The sequence below is a fragment of the Schistocerca americana genome, chromosome X, assembly GCF_021461395.2.
Source record: "Schistocerca americana isolate TAMUIC-IGC-003095 chromosome X, iqSchAmer2.1, whole genome shotgun sequence".
Taxonomy (NCBI): domain Eukaryota; kingdom Metazoa; phylum Arthropoda; class Insecta; order Orthoptera; family Acrididae; genus Schistocerca; species Schistocerca americana.
In genome coordinates, this window is record NC_060130.1 from 547243293 (window position 1) to 547267088 (window position 23796).

Below are 23796 nucleotides of genomic sequence, written 5' to 3' on the forward strand. Positions count from 1 at the left end.
CTTCACCCGCGTACCATACTGTGCTCATCCGCCACTGGAACACCTTCTCTCTAACCGTCCACGAACCACAATGTAATTTCAGAGTAGGTGCAGTCTAGAAGAGATTGCACTTCTGCTTCTGTTTCCCATGCGATATTTTCTGACATTTTATCTGAGCGCCAAAACTATGTTGCTGTCTTTACGGATGGGTCAAAACAGGGGGAATGTGTTGGTAGCTCTGTCGTTTTCCCCGATCGTGTCCTCAAGGTCCGATTGCCCCAAGAATATACTGTCTTCGACGCAGAATTATGTGCGATCTTGCGAACGCTGGAGCAGATGAGACGTTCTTCCAGTGCTAAAATTCTTGTCTGCTCCGATTTTCTGAGTGCCCTTCACCCTCTACAACGTTTGTATCCAACAGATAAAGTAGTCCAGAATATCCAGGATGCCCTCCTCCAGCTTCAACGACTAGGGAAGGAGGTGTCTTTCTGCTGGATACCAGGGCACATGGGTATTGTGGGGAACGAAAGGGCGGATCTAGCGGCCAAGGAGGCGTGTCGTGGTCCCCAGCTATTGCAGTGTGCCATCCCCCTGCATGCTATCACCTCGCTGTTGAGGTACAATGTCATGCAGACGAGTAGCTGAAAGTGACAGAAAATAAGCCCCGTCTCGTAAAGTCCACTACGCGGCCGTGGCTTACCTGCTTCCAGCCACATCGACGGAACGAGATCCTCCTTACTCGTCTTTGCATAGGTCAGAGCCCTATGACGCATGGCTTCTTTCTCCGACGAGAGGACCCTCCAATGTGTGGTGCTTATGGACTACAGATCACCGTGCACCACATGCTGGACTGCGTTTTATTTTCCGACCAGCGGGCCGTGGCGACTTTGCCGCCGGACCTGCCCTCTATTTTAAGTAACGTTCAAATAAATGTAGTTCGAGTTTTAAAGTCTTGTGAATTGTCCAATATTTTTCCCAATATTGCAGGGCAGTGGTTTTAATATGTTCACAAGATAACTGGCTAACTCATGTTTTTGTAAGTGGTCAGCCACTCATATTTCCCTAGGCCCTTGTTTCAGCTCCTCTGTCGTTTTACTTGCGATTTAATGTCCTGTATTGCACATTTTAGTACTTCTTCGTTGTCTTACCACATATGTTAACATTTTCGCTACTTTATCCACATTCGTTTCCTTTAATGTGTGTAAGGGCGCTGATAACCTCACCGTTGAGCGCCCGCAAGTTCCAAACACACACACAGGCACATACACGCGCAAGCGCGCGCGTGCGTACATGTTTTATTCGCAATAGGACAAGACTGATGACACATAATTTCCGGGCAATGAAAACAGCAGAGGACCTACTACCAAACCCTAGCGGGGGGGGGGAGGGGCTAATACTGTCTGCCTCCATTGTGACTTCATCGTGCCGGATATGACGCCTTTTTGGTGAGACGTCAGTTATGAGTGAAACCATTGCACAGCACTTGTCTTCTTTAATACCTTTCGTACCTTGAGGATGGCATTTTACTGAAACTGGCAGTAATAATAAAGATCAATACAGTTTTGTGTGATCAATTTTCTCAAGTATATATATATATCGGCTGTTGGATACGGCATGAAAGAAAATGAATTATATTAATTAATGAATAAGTTTCCCAGTGTAAATTGTACTTTTTTTATTGAACTTGATGCCATATGATGGTAGGTTATCAGAAAGATTTTTATCTGTAATGTTATCTGATAATGGAACCTTTTAATCAGTTAACTTTGGAATGAGTAATCACACCCAGCTTCTCACCACCGTCTCCCTTTCGCAACAATTTTTGTGGAGTCCCGAAAAGAGAACAATATGAACTTGATCTCTGAAAACATTAAGGGAAGGTTAGCCTCCCCATACTGTAACAAACAAGTTGCACTAATCATGACGTCATCTTCCTCTTATGCTTATATATGGTGGTTATCATTACATTGACAGTATTCCAAGTGCTGCAGTGAGAGCTGTAAATGCTGCATCGCAGGTACGTTAATTAATCGGTGCGCCCGCGAAGTATGTTAAAAAAATAATAGATCCACTTTCTGCCAGCAGGTGAAAATATGGCGCTGTAAAGATTCAGAACGTGCTGTGGATGCAGGAAAAGGTGAGGAACGATCAAACATATGCAATCAGTGGTTTTGGCACGTTTATTGGGATATGGTCACAAGATACTACATGTGTTCCGTATGGTCTCCTGACTCAGTAACATGCTGCATCCGTAACACGGTATATTTGAGAGTTGCTCGCAGATTATCCAGAGTAATCAGACCAATATATCATTGTACGGTATCCTTCAGATCAGGAAGAGTCCGTATACATCCCTGATAGACACGATCTTTTAGATGTTCCCACAACTAGAAGTCACATGGATTTAGGTTGGCGGATCTGGGTGTCTCGAAGCAAACCTGTCACCTGGCAAGCAATATGTGGCGTCGCCCCATCCTGCAAGATAGTAGCGGTGTGGACACAGTTGTATTCTTGCAAAGCTAGAATTACATGTTGCACAAGGAAGACCTTATAAGTGCAGATGTCACTGTACACATTAGGGCCTGCGAGGTGTCATCACTTCGAAGAAAAGCGGACCTAGAATAAAGCAGCTCGTGAAACCACACCACACAGTTACATAACCTGAGTGCAGTGGCTGTTCCAGCACAAAAATGTGGCGGAGTAGAACCCCATACGCGACTGTGCTGTACATTCACGGGACCGTACAAAGTCAAATGCGCATCATCCATTCAAATAATATTCCCCAGACACATTGAGCCGTGTGTACTTCCATCTTTCCACGGCTCGTTTCCCGAGCGTCGTGTGGAGCCAATATTTTTGGTAATCGACAGTGTTTGGGCGCGATCGGGCTCTAGCATCTCGTTGCTGCCTTTTATTGCTTCGCTTCTATTTCGTTTTTCCGCGGTTGTTCAGGGTTGGTCTTTTATGAAACTCTTTCGTCTGAACTCCAGCCCGTAGTGTACCCACTATTGATTGCGAGTTCTGTCTTTGGTGTACTTAGAAACCGTAGGTTGATAACACGACCGACTTACGTGTTTACTGCAGCAGATTCTTTGGCCTGTACTATCCATAGGCGAGCGCGGTCACGCTGGAGGAGGGGCTGTCGCGCAGTGGCCTTCGTGTCTGCTCTGGTGACGTCGACATCCTGCCTTCCGCGTACGGGTGTTGTTATCGAACCCGCACTTCTACCCGTGGAGGAACTCCGGCCTGGTTGGACCCCACTGTCCGCTCATCACTGGTTGTCCGCGGGAGGCGGATGGCAGTCTAATCATCGCCTGCGGCGACGAAGGCAAACAAACAGTAACCATCATGTGGCGGTGGAGCCGCCGTTCGGCGAGGGTTTGAGTCCGGGAGCAGTTCGGCTCGGTCGGTGTCTGCCGGGACGACTGGGGACGGCTCAGAATTGTGCACAGCAGTCCCGGGCAAACGACGAAGTGCGCCGAGGGAAAGGAGAAAAGAAGTTAAGTGTGAATGTTTCAAGTTGATCGTCCTCTGGGATTGAGTTTATCCAGTCGTCTTTCCCGCCTTGTGGCCACCGCTGTGGCAATCCTCTGTTCTGTTCACTGGTGCAATTCTGACAGAGCAGATTCCTCCACGCACCGTTGCTAACCGGTGTAGTGGTGTATTTTGGTTGTTATTTGTGTACGTTTGCACTTCTATGTTTTGGTAGTTCATCCTCCCGCCCTGTGGTTGCAGAATTTCGGGTGGGGAGTTAGTTCCTTGTCTCCCAAGATCTAGTGCTGTATTATTAAGGTTAATTCTAGTTCAGTCTAGTGTTCTGTTAATCCCTGGGTATATGTGTCCGCCATACTATTTGCTCTGTATTCATTCTAAGTGAGTTGCACTGACAGTAGTTGGGAGTTCGAGTCCTGTCTCGGAGCTGATAAGGGGTCACATTGGTTTCGGTTTGTCAGTTGGAGGGTGTTGCCTTAGAGGTTTGTTAAAATTGGCATGTCAGCGTTGTCTAGCGCTTCCGGGACCTAAAGAATAACATTGGGCTGATTAAGGAATGTTGTTACACGTTCTTCTTTTCATTTCGATACCTGTATTTGTGAAGGCAACCGCATGAAGTAAGATCTGTTCTGAAGCTATGCTGGATCTTGCGCACTTGGGATTTTTGGTTTTGGTTTGATCCCGACTATTTGTGTGTCAGGAATATGAAACTGTGTTGTTAATGTTTGGCTTGAACAGCGGATACGCGGCTAGTTTAGTACGTGTGTAGTGGCGTGGCGTCCTCGTGAAGGCGTGCCCGCTAGATTGCTATTGCGTCTCCTCAAAGTGTAATTTCCACCTTACTAAAACCCCCTTGTTAGAAGGGAGGAAGGAAAAAAAACTTTACAAATACCTTCTATTTGCATTAACTATCTTACCTGTCGCTTAAGTAAATATCTGCTCAGTGATTAAGCTAATGGGAGCACCTATCCTAAAAGCAACTAGCGCACTTCTGTTATGGTGGCCCTCGTGCCTATTTTGGCCCGAAAGATTGTATAAACAGGCTTACATGCTCCGTATCGAACTTCTGATGTTGTTTTTTGAGTGATTGTGGATTATTAAAATTGATTATAGTGCAAACGTTTGTATTTTACCAACCGTGCTTATAAGTTATTAGTGTGATTGGCTGGAATGTAATACGAAAGTTTTAGGACCATAGGTTGTCCAGGTAGAAATTTTGAAGCCATGCTGTGTTGTCAATTCATGTATTTATGTTTTATATTGCAATGAGAATTTAAATGTGGTAAACCCACGCTTTGTGATTAACAATTAAATATTTAAGAGTGCGTTCACTTAGCGCTTACTTATGTGTTGTGTTATTATTATCTTTAAAAATTATGATAGCCGTTTTAGTTTCTTAAATTAAAGCCTTTCCAATTCGAAAGTGGTGGCCCTCCCATTTTGGGCAATTGTAAGCATCGAGGCAGGATTTATTTAGTTGGTGTTATGTATTTTATGTTATGAAAAAATTATTTATGTGTTAAATCACGTCTGATATGTCAATTCCTTGGCCCCGTCCACACCTTGGTCGTAGTCTTTTAATATTAAATAATCAGACCACCGTTCCACACATGTCATCCATTTGCACGCGTAACAAAAAACGAATGGCAAAGTCGCGGTGTTGCAGCCTACGCTGGAGTTTCATTTGGTGCACACCGGCTGCAGAATTTGAGGAATGTGCTGCAAGGTCGGCTATCGCCACATTGACTTCATCAACAACTGCCATGGCAATGGGCCGCCTTCCTCTCTCTGCTGCATCACCTAATTCACCTGTTTCCTCAAATTTCTTGATCATATTCTTTAGCCCATTTACTGACATGTCGCCTCTTCGCAGCTGTCTCTGTCGGTGACATACCTGCAATGCAGCACTGCTATTGCTGCGTTCTCATAAAACAAATGTTCAAATGTGTGTTAAATCTTATGGGACTTAACTGCTAAGGTCATCAGTCTCTAAGCTTACACTCTTCTTAAACTAAACACTGGACTCGCATTCGGGAGGACGACGGTTCAATCCCGTCTCCGGCCATCCTGATTTAGGTTTTCCGTGATTTCCCTAAATCGTTTCAGGCAAATGCCGGGATGGTTCCTTTGAAAGGGCATGGCCGATTACCTTCCCAATCCTTCCCTAACCCGAGCTTGCGCTCCGTCTCTAATGACCTCGTTGTCGACGGGACGTTAAACACTAACCACCACCACCTTCTTAAACTAAATTATCCTAGGGACAAACACACACACCCATGCCCGAGGGAGGACTCGAACCTCCGCCGGGACCAGCCGCACAGTCCATGACTGCTCTGATAAAACAGTTTTACCAGCAGTGCACGGTCTTTTTCCTCAATAGCCGTTGCGTTTCGTACGAGGACTTTAACCATCGTAACCCTACGAAAACAGTCACTTCACAAAAGAAATGAACACTCGTCACCAAGCGACAAACAGCACACTGATGTCAAAACAGAAAATAGTTTCGCGTTCTGACTGCTTACAGTGCCATATTTTCTCCTGGTGCCAGCACGTGGAACTATCATTTTCTCAGCGTACTCCGCGATCGCACCCATTGATGAACATACCTAGAATGTTTCAGCATCCTGCATGCATACAGTCAGGACTGCAGCACTCGGAATACCGTCAGTTTAATTATAACCGCCTGTTATGTTTACTTGAGTCCTAATGTCTTCATTGAGAAACAGAATTATATCTACTTTTTAAAAAAATCATTTGAGCTATTTATGCCATTTTCATTACTTAAATTTTATCGACTGGTGTACAGAAGTTGTGGTAGCTACACACATGAACGAGATCTAGTTACTAAAACAGAGCACAGCATGTCTGAATAAGTATCAAGATTCAGTTAGAGTAGTTTACACCGGAAAATCGAACTCACACCACTCCAGGAGGCTTTCATGTCGCTGACCATGATCAGGATTGTCTGTTCCTTGCGATCTTCCACAAAATAGTGATTTTGTAAGTCGCTGTTAATTAATTTGTGTTTTTAATTTTCAGAAGTCAAACATTTCCACATGTGCCAGCCATCAGCGTTGCTTATCGGCGTTATGTTGTTGTCTAAGTGTTTGGTATGTTATTTTGTTCCTGATTTATTTTAGGGGACTTCCGTTATTTTTCTGTCAATGTAAAATACGTGTGTATGGAGTGAGTTACTATTTTTTGGGTTTTTTATACACATAGTAACGAAGGGAGTAGTTGTGCAATATTAGTAAGATCTTATTATTTACCCACGGGGGAGACAAAATTCTGACAGCCCAGGTCAAACATACGACGAACTGTGAGTGATATCAGGTATGAGGCACGTGATCTTGAAATGCAGGACAGCCAGATCACTACATCGATACACGTGAGAGTAGTTTACCGCAAGACGCGGTGAATGAGCAGGCAGAAAATTAATCAATGCAGAGGCGTGTGCAACGACCTCGACACTAATTATTGGAAACGAGGAAGTAATAACAGAATCGGAATAGCATGTCGTGCAAGAAACAGTCACGGGCATGGCAACTGACGTTACACCGAAACTAGTCTCATTAACACCAGACTTGCGCATTCTTGAGGAATTGTCCAAAAATGAATCTAGAACACCAGGAACGGGATAAAAATCCGAATCAGGAACAGGACCGAAAGCAGGCTGAGGATTTACAAAAATTAAAACAGATTCAAGGAAGTTTTTGTGAGCAGAATAGGAAAACTGATGAACGTTTCGAAAAATGGAGTAGACAGACGGATGGTATTACTGCTGCAGGTTGGTCCATGGCATAGTTGTTACATCGTGAGATTGATGAAGTTATGAATGATGTGGAGGAGTGATTTCTGCGTTTCTTTTGCTGTTTTACTTGTTTTCTTAATGCCATCTGACACGTATTCCTGCTGCTTTGGTAATCTAAAGTGTGTTGGATGTACTCAAAAACCACAGGTTCATGAGTGTACCAGGTTCGTCATGATTTTTTATCATATTTTATTATTGTATCCATGTTTTTATCATTGTTGGTATATTGACACAGTGACTAGTCCAGGGGCCCTTTTCTTCAACTTTTCGTGTAAGTCGTTCTTCATTCACTTCATAAAGTTTCTCACACAGTTTCATGCAGCTGATATTGTTCACCATAGGAATATAGAGCTATGTGTTGCAATGTTTCTTGAAGCCGTTGATATTTTGCGAGTGATTCTATTGTTGTTAGAATATTAACACAGTGACTGTCACGACAGAGCACTTCATTTTTTCGATCTTTACATACAAGTTGTTCACCATACTCTGAGTATATACATGTAGTTTCTTAGGCATATTATCCTCTCTTATTTGCATAAGATAAAATTATTTGTATTACTGCTACGTATGTAACCGTTATACCGATTTGCGTGCATGTCCATTTCTGAATTTTATTACGAGATGTTTACTATTCAGTAAACATATATGTACACTACTACCATGGCGTATATTTTATATATAATGTTCAGTTAGTGTGATGCGTTGTTTTATTATTATTGTTTTGTAATTTACTTGCCAAATTTATGAAACACCGACCGTCTTTGAGTCCGGCATGCAAGGTACTCACCATTCACTAAGTATACTTATGTATTATTTCATGTTCACTTTATTTGATCATACTTGTCCGGTGTGTACCTTTTACTATTGTTATGTGTGTAAATGATCTATTAAATTAAATGACACATCCATAACAGAGGGCTTATGCAGGATGATCAACATTCAAAGCATATATGTAGACGTTCTTAAACATTTATGTCTGATGTTGTACCTCCATACCATTTATTGTTCTTGTTTTTGATGTGTAGGGAAATTTAGTCTCACGTATGATTTATTCAGTAGAAAGAGCTTCATAAACTGTCTGATTGTATGGCGGGCGACAGTCAGGTTGGTATCCCACTTGTCTAAGGCATCCCCAGACAGGTCTTTACTGCTCATCGGGGCCCAGTTCAAAGTAGGACTCATCACTGAAAACAGTTCTACTCCAGTCAATGAGATTCCAGGCCGAAGACGTGTTTGGAGACGACCCAGACAGCGGTGGGTTACCAACCTGACTATAGCCCGCCGTACGGGCTGACGGCCACGGGTGATTGTATGGTGCACCGTTCCCTTGTATTACAGGACCCCTTCGGTTGTCATCTGCGGCACCCTTACAGCACAGCGGTACGTCGACGTACCGCTACGCCCCGTTTTGTTGCCTTTCATGTCAAGACACCCTGACCTTACATTTCGGCAAGATAATGCCAGCCGCCCACGGTGAGAGTTTCTGCTGCTTGCCTTCGTGTATGTCAAACGCTACCTTGGCCAACACGGTCGCCGCATCCCTCCCCAATTGCAAACGTTTTGAGTATTATGGACAGGTCCTTCCAACCAGCTCGGAATTTTGATCATCTAACGCAGCAACTGAACATAATTTGGAACGATATCTCTCTGGTAGACATGCAACAACTCTATCAACCAACGCGTTAGTGACTTGCTCAATTTTTGAAGCACTTTCTCTTGAATAAATCATCCAACTTTTCCAAAATTGTTTATTTCGCGGTTATTGACTCTTACTTAACTGATTGATTTTGTGGCCATCAGCCCTGTGTGGTATTGTGAGTACGTGTGCTTTTGGAATTCTGATTAAATGGCATATCGAGCTCGTTCAGATGAGTAAGATGGACACATACATTTGTGGAAAGTTTCTGCCAGTCAATAATTTTTACATTTTCGTGCTTCTGTGTGTGGTTGAAATTAATTCTCGGGCCCTACTTAATCTCACCTCCCTTGTACTCCCCATTGTCCTCTAGGCCCTACAGAGCGCCTAGCCAGTTAGATCGCTGTAGATGAATAGACACATGTTTCCTACGTGAAGTTTCGTGTGTGTGAATGACGCTGATGCTCGTTTTGATCCACACATCCGCATAAAACGCGCTGCACTTAATTAAGTCCCATTGCTCCCAATTTCTTTGTTTTGTCTGGGATTATATTAATTAATGGATGGGTTTCCCAGTGTGAAATGTTAGATTTATACTTAACCTTGTGCAATACGATGGTGAGTTACCAGAAAGGTTTCTTTTTGTAACGTTATGTGACAGATGTACCTTGTAATCAATTCTTAGGAATTAGTAACCTCACCCAGCATATCAATAGCGTCTCTCTCTCTCAGTACTTTTTTGTTGGTCTCCGAAAAGAGAACAATATGAACATGAGCTCCGGAAACATTAAGGAAACGTTAGTCTTTCCACATTCTTATCAGCAATTTGCAATGCTCATGACGTCATGTTCCTTTTATGCTGTATGACTGTCATATGTTTGATTGAATCCTAATGTCGTTATCTGTTGCGATACAGATCTAAATTCATTTTATTGATTAATCTTTTTTTGCCATTAATACCACTTGCATTTCTTAAATTCCATCAACTGGCATAAAAAAAAGTAGTGTAGACTACACACATGAGCGAGACCTAGGGAATATCACGGGCGTAAACGAGACTTAATTGCTGAAACAGAGCGCAGCAGGTCTGAATAAGTATAAAGAACCAATAAGAATCTTTTAAGCCGGACAATCGATCTCACAAAACACAATCCTTTCATTATGAACATACAGAAAGTACAACCAATACAATATGTAATTAAAATTCATTTAGCGTGTTTATTTTTTCATGCTCCATTCTCGCAGTAGAACCCCCTTACGGTGTCACAGCTGTAGTGAAACATTTTTGGACGAATATTCTTTATATCAGACGACGCTCAAACAGAATATATTATGAGATATGGGTTTAACATATAGTAGCTGGTTTTAACAGGAAGGAGGTAAAGGAAGAGAAGAAGAATGTTAACGTTTTATAAGCGCTTTATTGAAGATGAGGGCTGGCAACGCGGTTGGCCTTCTTGCCGCTGACGCCGAGCCCAGTTACACGGATGACGCAGCCGGCTAGAGGCGTCTGCTGCAGCTGCTCCTGGGTCAGCCCCATGCGCGAAGTCGTCACGTACAGGTCCGACAGATCGGGGCCGCCCCACGCCACAGACGTCACCAGCAATGCCGGCATGTTTAGCTCCTGCAGAATTGCTCCACTGCGCGGGTCCACGTTGATCACCTGGGTGAACAAAGCGTGACCGATCAATCTTCCCGCAAAAATACCTCGCTCTCACACGGGACGTGTCTCATCGTGAAGCACGCAGAACGTGCTTGGTGTACACTCAGAAACGAGCTGTTGCACCACACGGAACGTGTTGTTCAACGTAATTCGCGCAGTTGAAAGCGTTTGGCTGTATCTGGCGTGCAAACTACATAGTTTATTTACGAAAATGGACGCGCGTAAAATAGCTAGATTAGCTCTGCTAGCGTTCTTCGAAGATGAGCACGAAAATCGCGCAGAAGATTGAGGATGCGTCGACGGGTTGAACAACTAATTTAAAAACTTGCCTTGTTGTTCCTTTGGAGTCATTAACCCTGCTCACTACACTACATTTGACAGATGTCAACTGAGTCTGTACCTTTAGTCTTACGAAGTCCAGAACGCTTTAACCCCCGTTATGTCATTAACTGATATACAGGGTGATTCAAAAGTAGCTGCACACACTTAATAGGTGTAATGCATGCATCAAAATAAGAGTAAAATGTTAAATAAAGTTTTGTCTGAAACTGCTTTATTTCAAAGCTATGCAGTAGAGTAGGGATCACAAGTGCAACACAAACAACACGAAATTAATTCCACGCAGAAAGCAACGACACGAAGGTACCCGAAATTCAGCACAACTACGAACTCTACCTTTACCCCAGAACATGTTTTAAACGATGTGCATGTATACGAAGATAGTGACACCCTCGACTTTTTACCGCTCTCGGAATGTTGCAGGCTTCGGCCATCTCATTCTGCACAGTTGTACGGCTATTTTCAGTTCACTGCTGTAGTTGTGCTACATTCTTAATTGCAACGCCATACACGAGCTCCTTGAGACAGCCCTAAAGGTAGAAGTCAAGGGGTTAAGATCCGGAGATGTGGCGGGCCAAGTAACAGGTTCTGCACGACCTGTCCACTTATCGGGATAAGCAACTTCGAGAGTCTCTCTTGCCTCCCGACTGAAATGTGCAGGGGTAACGCCTACAAAGCTTCAGTCGATATGCAGGCGAACACGACACGCCAAAAGCCTGTACTGGCCCATGATATAATGCTACCACAAATTACATTACGCATAATAACTCGCAAATGAAGGAGTTCAGACAAAACTTTATTGAATATTTTACTCTTATTTTGATGCATACATTACACCCGCGAAGTGTGTACAGTTACTTTTGAATCACCCTGTATAATTATAACAAATCATACCAAGTTGTTGATGAATCTTCAGTGTACCAGCTCATTGAAATAGCATACTTCCATAGCACGCAATTTATAATACGAGAAACGACAAATACGAGAAGCCTTTAACCACCAATCAGTCTTTTCACAAAACTTTATCGTTACTAATCGTGATAGAATCGAGGCTCTTCGGCACATCCTCAGTGTGTTGGCGCTTTGGAAAAATGTGTACAGATATCACGTAAGTTATAACATAGGGCCAACAAATAAGGTCCCAAGCTGCAAGCGATGTAATTCAGTATGGCATCTACGTGTGTCGGACAAAAGCGGTTTGGATCTGTTTCGCCACGTTCCTACACGATGCAAGAATGTAATGTCTTATTTTGCCTTTCATGTTTGCAAATTTTTCTCATCATAGAATTCCGGTTGTGACGTCACAAAACTCCACAATTTCCACGTCCACGTCCGCCTTCAAGTCCCATATGGGGAAAGCTTACGAGTACCACCTTTTGAGGGATATTGTTGTGAAGTTTAACAGTTTCCAAAGCCACACCTCTGGGGTCGAGGACGCTAGAGAGAGGCTGGCTACAATTTAAACAAATCAATATCGCAATTGACAACACTGGCGTTTATTTAATGCTATTAGTAGATTTATATTTTGCAGAAACGAATAGAGTCATAGGTAACTTACGTACGTTTATATTATCTCAGTTATTCATATACGAGGGGTATGATAAATTTTTAATGAACACCTTGAAAAAATAAATTTACTTAATTTATTTTTATGTTAACTGATTCCTCCGTCGCCCCTCGGTACAACAACTACACAATTATAAATGAAAGGCAGTACACTGTGTATGTTCTACAATATTAATTTGTATCGTTAACCGGTTTCCGGCTTAAAAGGCCATCATCGGACTTTAACTGACCACCTCCTGTCAAAGAGAGCGCAATATTCGTGAACGGCATTGAAAAATAAGTTATGAACCGAGAATAAGGCACTATTAAAGAGTGAATGTCATCTATGACAGTGCAGTGTTATGTAGTTAAAAATGTCAAACAGAAAATAAGCATAAATGGGAAAAAGCATAAAAAATTAAATTAAAATTAAAACTCGAGAAAACAGTGCCATATAACATTGTAAATTAAATTAACAGTCACAATAACTAAAATTAATACAAGAAGAGAGTACTGAAGAGTAGCGTGAAGAAGAATTACACTTAGGTGACAAAAGTCATGGGATAGCTCCTAATATCGTTTCGGGCCTCCTCCTGCCCGGTGTTGTGCAGGCAATCGACGTGGCATGCCCTGTGCAAGTAGTTGGAAGTTCCCTGCAGAAATATTGAGCCATGCTGCCTCTATAACCATCCATTAATTTCGAAAGTGCTACCGGAGCAGGAGTTCGTGCACAAACTGATCTAACGATTATGTCCCATAAATGTTCGATCTGGGTGGCTAAATCATTCGTTCGAAGAACCCAGCCTATATTCCATACAAACACAGCCCACAAAATTATGGAGCCACCATCAGCTTGCACAGTGACAACTTGGGTCCATGGAATCGTGGGGTCTGCGCCACACTCAAAATCTACCATCAGCTCTAATCAACTGAACTCGCGAACAGGCCACGTTTTTCTAGTCGCCTAAGGTCCAATCGATATGCCCCCGAGCCCAGAAGTGGCGCTGCAGGACATATGCTGATAGCAAAGGCCCTCACGTCGGTCGTCTGCTGCCATAGCCCATTAACGCCAAATTTCGCCGCTCTGACCTTACGAATAAATTCGTCGAACGCCCCACGTTGATTTCTGCGGTTATTTCACGCAGCGTTGCTTGTATGTTAGCACTGACAACTCTACGCAAACGCCATTGCTCTCGGTCGTTAAGTGAAGGCCATCGGCCATTGCGTGGTCCGTGGTGAGAGGTAGTATCGGAAATTTCGTATTCTCGGCACACTCTTGAGACTGTGGATCTCGGAATACTGAATTCCTTTACGATTTCCCAAGTAGAATCTCTCATGCGTCTAGCTATAACTACCAGTACGCGATCAGAGTCTGTTAATTTCCGTTGTGTGGCCATAAAGACGTCGGAAAGCTTTTCACATGAATCACCTGAGTACCAATGACAGCTCCGCCAAGATACTGACCTCTCATACCTTGTGTATGCGACCCTACCACCATCTTAATATGTGCATATCGCTATCCCATGACTTGCGTCATGTCCGTGTATATATGGAAGGTGATACACAAACAGTGTAAAAGTCAGAATTGACAATTATAACAGAAAATACATAAGATAATTTTTTACCAGTTGTGTGAAGAATTCTCTCACTGTAAGGAAGATGTACATATTAGAAAACAACAGAATACGTGCTGTACATAAACAATCACAATAAAATAAATAAATGCAGGAAAGCTGGAGGAATAGAATAGAGCACACAGAGAAGCATTGGAAGACAGTGAGGATTAAGTGACGTTAAGACGAGTGGGAGTAGTTAAATCAGGATTAAAAATGATTTCAGAGCTTATGACATATGAAGTGTTTGGCTTTTCTCTACTTAGTGAAGGAGACAGGACTGTGGCCCTAATTCTACACATGCCCCGAAAATGTGAAGTCATAACTCTGCTATCTCCAGCTGCGTTCATCTTGAGCCAACCTAGTTAATATATCTCTGCCTCACGGATCAATATAAAACTTATCACAATCATGACATGTAATTTGGTATAGCCCCCTCTGGATAATGACTGTGTCTTTACTAATGAAAATAGACTGAACTCTGCTGCTTATCACGTAATAGGAAACTCACATAACACAAAATCCTACAGTTGCAGGAAAATCACAAACATTTTAAGACTTTTATGTTGAGTGAATGCTGAACGATTATGTTCCTCTACAAGGAAGCCTTATGCTTACAACACAACAAACACGCATTACGAAAGATTTAAGGCAGTATAACTGAACAAACAAAAATTTTAAAACCTACGTAGAAAATAGAATATGGCTTCTAGGGGTATCCCATCTATGAAAATATCATTTACAGTCCTGTTATTCGTGAAGCTGTTACGATTAATTACAGAAAATGTGTGTATACGAACATCATTATACATAGTGGCCTACGGCAGGCACCGTTAGAAGTCCATCTGTACTAGTTTCCCTACAGTTATGGGCAAAATTTAACAGAGGTAGGCTTAACTAGACTGAGCGGGATCCTGGTCACTACCGTCCCACGCTCCCGGCAAGTGCTGCATTATGGGGTAGCTGGCAGCTGGAACGTCAGAGGACAACGAAGAGAACTGCAAGCAACATAAAAAATGAGCCACCTGGCTACGACAGTTATCCTTCCGCATAGTGTCATGTCACATATCGTCAAGAATTGTAGGATCATCTAGAAGACTGTCATTTGTCTCTTGCATCGACTTACTGAACACAAATGTGCCGACGTATCGCCGCAGACTACTCCTCTATATCATCCACCGACACCAACTCACCTTCACCACATCTGATTTTTTATACCCATGACTGTGTAAAACATTTTCTTTTGTAGGTTGTGTGTCTGATTATTGTCCCTATTTTGCTGTTCGTGTGGAACCCGATTCGTACATTAGATTTACGAAAATTATCTACTATTCTGTCTTATATAGCACCATAACAAGATGCAATGTATTTCGCTTTCTCTGTTCTGCTCCTCTTGTTAATGTTAATATCAAAAAACTACAAAACTGGTTTTTCCTACTGTTGATCCCACTGTAAACTGTTCTAACTACGATGTTATAATGTTTTGTAGATTTTTGAAAATGGCTTAATACCGAGATTGCAGTCATAATATAAAATTCTAGCAGCTGAAGGCAAGATGAAATCCTTTAAAAATTTATAGAAGCTGTGAACTCATATTACAAGAAAATAATCGATAAGAAATAGTTTGAGCACATGTTGAGGTGAAACATAAAACGACTTTCCGTTAAGAAAATCATTCATTTTGTAAGACACCAGCTCATTAAGAGTAAAATGTTTTGTCCATCGACTTGAGTATACCACTTACTTATAATTTCGAGTAGTATCTGCAGACATAGTTATCCGACAAGAGATACTCTGAGAAACCGTTCCACACTCTTTAATAAACATTATGACATGTGATCAGATGATTTTTCAGCAACGCAGGATCGAAAACAGACATTCCTTTTCTCAGTAGACAGAGAGTTTATTTTCACGGAGGACGGACGATATTTTTATTTCAGTCCTGACAACTAAGCAGCGGAAAGCCACGGCGCAGGTTTAAATAGAGAACTTCGTGCGGAAATTGCAGATGTTTCCACAACAACTGTTAGCTTAAACTTGAGGAGTTACACTTATTTCACACAGTTTATGCAACGCTAAATGTTTTCAAAAAATTTTGTTGGTCTTCATATCCGTCGCGTAAAGAAGAGACAAAATGAACTACATTTTATCTCAGTAGCCCTGGAATGTCTTCTTGCTGCATGAAACGTAGCTTTGTGGTGTTTGCCCTGCAATAGTGTATTCCGGCAGATTTTCCTCTGAATTGTAGCACATTTCTCAAAGACTTTTGCGAAACATTTCAACGCCAAAATTGACATGTATTTGTCTTTTTAAGAGTTATTGAATGCTGTTAACAAATGTATACCGTTCCATTAAAAAATATAATCTAGTACCTTGGTTTATACAAGAATTATGAGTATTAACTATTTAACAAATTTATGTGTTCCTATATATAAATTACAATTTTCTGCAAACCTAGTTTTCACTGAGGTGACAAAACTCGTGGGACACCTCCTCATATCGTGTCGCCCCCTCCCACCTTTTGCCCAGCGTAGTGCACCAGCTCGACGTGGCACGGACTCAGCAAGTCGTTGGAAGTCCCCTGCAGAAATATTGAGCCGTGCTGCCTCTAAAGGCGTTCATAATTGCGAAAGTGTTGCCAGTGTACGATTTTATGCATGAACTGACCTCTCGATCATGTCCCACAAATATTCGATAAGACCCATGTCGGGCGATATGTGTGGCCAGATCATTCACTTCAATTGTCCAGAATGTTCTCCAAACCAATCGCGAACAATTGTTGCCCGGTGACATGGCGCATTGTCATCCATAAAAATTCCATCATTGTTTGGGGCATGAAGTCCATGAGTGGCTGCGATTGGTCACCAAGTAGCCGAACATAACAATTTCTAGTCAAAAAATGGTTCAAATGGCTCTAAGCACTATGGGACTTAACATCTGAGGTCATCAAACCTCTATACTTAGAACTACTTAAACCTAACTAACCTAAGGACATCACACACATCCATGCCCGAGGCAGGGTTCGAACCTTCGACCGTAGCAGCAGCGTGGTTCCAGACTGAAGCGCCTAGAACCGCTCGGCCACGGTGGCCTGCAATTTCCAGTCGATCATCGCTTCAGTTGGACCAGAGGACCCAATCCATTCCATGCAAACACAGTCCACACCGTTATGGGGCAACCATCAGCTTGCACAACGCCTAGTTGACGACTTGGGTCCATGGCTTCGTGAGATCTGCGCCACACTCGAATCATGCCATCAGCTATTACGAAGTGAAATATGGACTCATCAGACCAAGCCACGGTTTTCCAGTCCTCTAGCGCCCAATCGATAAGGTCACGAGCCCAGGAGATGCGCTGCAGGCGATTTTTTGTTGCTAACAAAAACACTCGCTGCCAAAGCCCATAACCGCTAGGTTTCGTCCCACTGTCCTAACGGATACGTCCGTCGTACGTCCCACATTGATTTCTGTGATTATATCACACAGCGTTAGTTGTCAATCCACCTCCAAAGTATGTTAATTCCTGCTGAGTGGCCATAATCACATTGGAAACCTTTCCACATGAATTAGCTCTGTACAAATGACAGCTCCGCCAACGGAATGCCCTTTTATAACTTGTGTACGCGATACTGCCGCCATTTGTATATGAGCATATCACTATCTCTATCGCCAGTGTAATCAGTTAGACGAAAATCAGCTAGAGGCCAGATGTAGTACAGTGATTAAAGTGCTCGCAAATTGTTCATCAAGCCCATTTTCTACCGAAAATACGCATAGGACGGAATTCTATTGCAGATATTTTTGTAATGCTAGTACACAAGAGATTACCAGGTGAAGACTGAGCGAACTAGTTTCTTCTGTAAATATCTTTACATCTGCACATTACATTTACACTAAATGAAAGTATGCAAGTAGATTGCAATTTGTCGCATTTGCAACACTTGTATTTTTATTATCTACGGATATATTGAAGCAATTACGCTCTTTTTAATGGATCTTTTGAGTTTGTCGTACACACGTTTATTACTGGAGCGCAGTACGACCAGAGGAAGAGAGCATACTCACTCACGCAATGGAAAGCCCAGATCAGTACAGAACCCTGAGGGTAACAGGGAATCAGGTGTAGGAACGCATAAGCAAGAACGGGGTACCAGGTGTAGGAACGTGCAAGCAAGATCACTGTGCTACATAAATTCAGATACCAAAGTTACAATTAAACAAGCACAGAGCAAAAGTCTAAAAGGGCATTACTTGTTTAACGGAATTCGAAACCTTTTGAAAATAAGATTCCAGTCCTATAAATAAAAGAAAGAAAAAAATCTCTAGCCGAACAGGCCTCGGAAGGCCCAATGGTACCGACAGGCCGCTGTGTTATCCTCCAACGGTAGGCGTCACTGAATGCGGATATGGAGGGGCACACCGCTCTCCTGGCCGTTGACAGTTTTCGTGGCCGGAGCCGCTAGTCCTCAATCAAGTAGCTCCTCAATTGGCCTCCAGGGCTGAGTGCACCCCATATTCCAACAGCGCTCGGCAGACGCGAACGGTGACCCATCCAAGTGTTATCCAAGCCCGACAGCGCTTAACTTCGCTGATCTGACGAGAACAGGTGTTAGCACTGTGGCAGGACCGTTGGCATTTCACTGCTATAACATTTGTAAAAGTTTGCGGTGAAATTTGGCAAACATACGCAGTTACTTGCTAAATTCAAGTGCCGAGGCAGGGATTGAGGCAGCATCTACCCGTTGGAGATATAAACAACGGAAGCAGTTTAACATTTGGCATCGGACCAGTGCAACTAAATGCAAATACGCAAGCTTCAGCCGCAGTCGCATTCAAGTTTACGTGCCAATATGATCATACGCGTACTTCAGGATACGACCTTTTCTGAAACAGGTTACCTCATATACCTGATAAGTGTCTTGCTAATGTGAAAGGGATAGTAAACTGTCCACAGTCCGAAGGACGATCTGAGCATCGTAGTGATTTACGTCGCACGTTCGTGTTGGATGTGGTAAGGTCTTGCCTTCTCCTGACTTTTGAGCTGATTTAACCAGCCACTTACAATGCGCTACAGTTTAGCCTGGACATCAGACCACAGCGCCACATCTTGTTTTGCATATTAAAAAAACATGCCAGAGGTTAAATAAGTGACAAGTGATCCAAGAAACGACTGCAAAGAAACGAAGGAAGATTAAGTTTTAACGACCCGTCGACGGCGAAATCATTGGAGACGGAGCAGAAGCTCCGATTGGGAAAGGATGGGGAAGGAAATAGTATGTACTCTTTTCAAAGGACTATCTTGGAAATTCTCTTATGTGAGTTAGAACAACGGATAACCTTAATCTGGATAACTCAACGGGAACTTGACAGCTGTCCCGAATTCGACTTCATTGCCTTAACTACTGCGCCACCTCGCTTGGTAGGTGCATCGAAGCTTGAACCATGGGATTTTTGATCTTACTGAAAAAGATACAACCCCATAAAGAACGCTACAGCTTGATGTTTAATTAGAAACAAGTTGAATTCCTGTTGCGCGTATCGTCTAAAATAAAAAGGTTTACGATACATGAAGACCAAGTATAAAGTACATATCAACAGACCACTTGCGTGCCGTCTAACTCTATACAATGTGACTGCGTCGGTAAAACAACAAAATGATTAAACCTAAACAGTATTTATTTATCGTAATTCTAATGCAACGCATAGTTTCTTACAGTGTTCCGGGAATTCATAATTGTAACGTTACTAACATTACTTGCACTTTAGGAATAAAAATGAGCTGTGGAAAATCTGTATTTGTTTGCTATGTGTATCACCTCAGCCTTTCAAATAAATAAAACGGTCGTCATTTTTTTACGTTAGGGGGCTTATGATCACATGCACATACTGATCCTCTTGAACAAGCTGACAGATTTCGGAATTCATTCGAGGTGGATCTATGGTATCAGTAACCTGGTCGCTCAAAGAACAATCTCCGTCCGAATCAAAGGAAACATCCTTAGTCCGTTTCTTGTCTCCTTGGGTTTGCCCCAAGGTGCAAATTAAACCATCTCTTGTATATTCTTCACACTCATGATTTAGAACGAACCATCACTCGGCCCACAAGCATTTTACAATATGCGGAGGAAGTATGTGTTTATTCAACTGCATACTCATATCTTTAGGCCAAAATGGAATTATTCATTACTGTAGAACATATTGACGAATGGGTGTCTAACAATGGGCTGGAACTTTCGGCTGTATTTTGCATTCATCATCAGCGCTGAAAGCAAACTTGTCATTGAGTATTGGTAACGCTAAAACTGAATGCTTATGACTTTGGACTTCCATCTAACCGAATGTACATTTTACTGCCCAGTTGCACATCATACAATGAAATGGAGAAAGCAGGGTTCTTCTATTACGTACAAAACTAATACTCAAGTAATATAATAACTCTGCAACCTGTAACAAAGTAACACTGAATAAACTTTGATTAAAAATCATAGTAGAAGGAAAATAAAAAATAAAAATCACACCAATAAAATATAGATCTTCAATCAGAACTTAAATAACAAAAATATTTATTTATGATTTTCACGTAAGCAGCTTTAGAAAGTTCACGCTTACAAGAGGATGCAAAGAACCCTGAAGACAAGTGATCAGACGAAAATTTCTGTAGGAAGTCTATGGAACAAGCGTTGTGTTTCATAAACTGAAGAAGAAGACGTGCAGTACTCTGACTGAATTTCAGACAACTATGTTTTGTTAAATAGCGAGGTATAAGATTCTTTTATCAGCTAGTAACCATACACACTCTGTGTGTATGATATATCATTTGTGTATAACATATCATTTCGTACAATCTCGATACACAAAAATTTCCACCGGAGAATTGTAATATGTATTATGTTTAGATGAAATGAAATGTGTCTTCCGTTTGTGACACCATTGCTCTGCCCACACGGCGGGTATTTACGAATTGTTTACAAAAGTATATGAAAACTATGTATGGTAGAGTTAACATGTTTGTGAACGATCCGTCCGACTTCGGAAACACTAAGTCAGACTTACCAGTTTTTTCACACTAAAACATATTCCTTGTATTTACCATAGCAGCAAATTCATACCAATCTACGAGATTAACTTTTCCAACCATTTTAGGACATTTTGCACGTAGGGATATTGTTACATACAAAAGTATCCGGACACGCATTCGTGGACATTAATACGGCGTGAGCCCCATTGTTCACCAAAAAGACGGCTTGATCTCTGCTGGGGACGCTTTCGCTGAAGTGACTAAGTGTGTGTGGAATAATGGTAGCCCGTCATCCCTCGAGAACCGAAACCAGAGAAAGATGCATCGTTGGACGCTGGGGTCAGGAGCGTAGTCAACGTTCTATGTCATCCCAAAAAGGGTTCTATTGCGTTCAGATCGGGACTCTGGGCCGGCTAGTCCCTTTCGGGAATGATATTGTCCACAAACCATTGCCTCATATATTGTCCACAAACCATTGCGTCATAGACAGGGTGCACTGTCAGGCAGATACAATCATCGTCCCTAACTGTTCTTCTACTGTACGCATTACACAATGCTGTAAAATGTGTTCATATCCTTCCGCATTTTGCGTTTTAAGCACAATAAGGACAACACATCCTACCCACGAAAAACACCCGCTTACAGTAACACCACCTCCTCCATACTTCACTGTTGGCTTTGCACCCTTCCATCAGATTTTCACTGGGCATAGCGTGATTAATAACTTAAAATCACTTGTTTCCAGTCACCCATCGTCCAGTGGCATCACTCTAAACACCATCTCGGGCGATCTTAGTACTGACTGCATAAATGTGTGGCTTACAACAGTTACTGTACCAGCTGGACTTTTGGTAGCACACTGGAACTCTAGAGTGATTTCTTTCTCTGATTTCATACGATAAAACACCATCCGTATTTCTCGACGGGCCCTATCCCCCACTACATGAGCTCTGCCGGGTCTCGGTTTAGCTATGAATGCTCCTTCACGTTTCAACTTCACAGTCACATCACGAACAGTGGACGCGGGCAGCTTTGCAAGTGTTGAAATGCTCCTGATCGATTTGTTACTCGGTTGAGATCCCATGACTGCTTCAAGTTCGAAGTCGTCCAGCTCTCCTGACCGGTCATTACTGCTGTTGCTGCTTCTCTGCTGGCAACGCAAAGCTCCCCGCCTCCTTTTACACTGATGGGTTCACCTCTGGTGACATTTAGTGGTCATTTCTGCACTACATAGGGGTGTCCGGATACTTTTGATCAAATAATGTATATACGCTCTGACGGGATAACTCACCCTTCCTCCTTTGAAGACAGCTATCCAGAGATTTCCTTTGTTGTCTATTGTCATTCCGTCAGGAAGCTCACCTGTTCCAGTGGAATTCAACTGGAAAACAGTTTTGTTTACCCCTGTGGAAAGAGAACAGAAAGTCAATGCATTATCATCACGCAACGCACCAAAACTACTGATTGTGCAATCGACACACTACTGTACTCATACGTAAATAACAGATATCGAGCGATTTGTCCAAGGTTTAACACACTGGACTCGTAATGAGGGGGGGAGGGGGGGGGGGGAGCTGGTGGTTAAAATCCCCTTCCGGATATCCATATTTATGCTACCCGTGATTTCCCTAAAGGGCTCCTAGCAATTGTCGTGACGGATCCTTTGAAAAGGGGATGGTGGATTACCTTTCCCGCCCCGTCTCTAATGACCACGTTGTCAACGGACTTTAAACACATATCTACATTCATTCGAAAATAACACTTTAAATACTACGAGAGTCGGTTATGTAGCTGAAGCGATACTGATTATAGGTAAATATTCCTAGCTTGATTAATGACGATCAGGCACACAAATTGAGTTACTGAAGCTATAAATGGAATACAGACTTAAGAATTTTTTACAATACATATTCAATTAGAAAATATCTCTATGAAGAATCTGACGATAGCGAGGAAAGTAGTTCAGTCTCTCTGTTAAAAGATGTATTCATTCTATATCGGTAATTAACAACTGAACGTTTCGTTAGATCAACAAACCTGATGTCGAAGCCAAAGACTTGAATGTTAATATCATATAAGAGACATACGTGTAAAATAAGCATCATAGTATACATTAACAAATCCGTTTACTCTACAATGTTACTGGAAGACATAAATAAGAAAGAGATAATAAGTCAGCAATAAGAAAAAGGACATAAATTTCTATACATCAAGTTTTTACTTGTAGCTTGTTTTGTAGTACATTGCTTTACTAAAATACTTTAATATCAACGAGTTTTTTGTTTTTAATTGGGGAGTTTCTCATCTTAAGGGTTAGCAGAAATCTTCTATCACAAATGAAATTACGACGATCCGCCTAGGCGCTTTGAATGCCTCCTGAGACAGCATACATCAGCGTATAAATATCAATGTAAAATGTTCTTTCTGTGAATTTTTCTCGCCAGACTATTGTACAATGGCGCATGAAAATGAAGCAGAAATTAACGTTTCTTGAATTAAAAGTCGACATCATATATGAAATATGTTGCTATCAAGTGGAAATATAAAGAGTAATATCTGAGACAAAATCATTGTACTAGAGTTAAAAACGGCTGTCTGACTGTGTCGCTATACACACATCATCATCACTATCAGTGTTCCGCCAAAAGGCAGGCTTTCACATGGTAGTTCTCCAGGCTATCCGGTCTTCTGCCATCCTCTT

General features: G+C 42.2%; 1 protein-coding gene across 1 annotated transcript in view; it reads right to left on the reverse strand.

Moving 5' to 3' along the window:
• Window positions 1–10319: 10319 nt before the first annotated feature.
• The window catches only part of LOC124555667 (regucalcin-like), a 161553-nt gene continuing 148076 nt past the window's right edge, over window positions 10320–23796 (reverse strand). The window contains exons 5-6 of the mRNA XM_047129655.1: window positions 22387–22499; window positions 10320–10581 (exon numbers count right to left, since the gene is read on the reverse strand). Of these exons, the coding sequence (XP_046985611.1) occupies window positions 10339–10581; window positions 22387–22499 (356 nt within the window). The 3' untranslated portion in view covers window positions 10320–10338. The remainder of the gene's footprint in view (window positions 10582–22386; window positions 22500–23796) is intronic.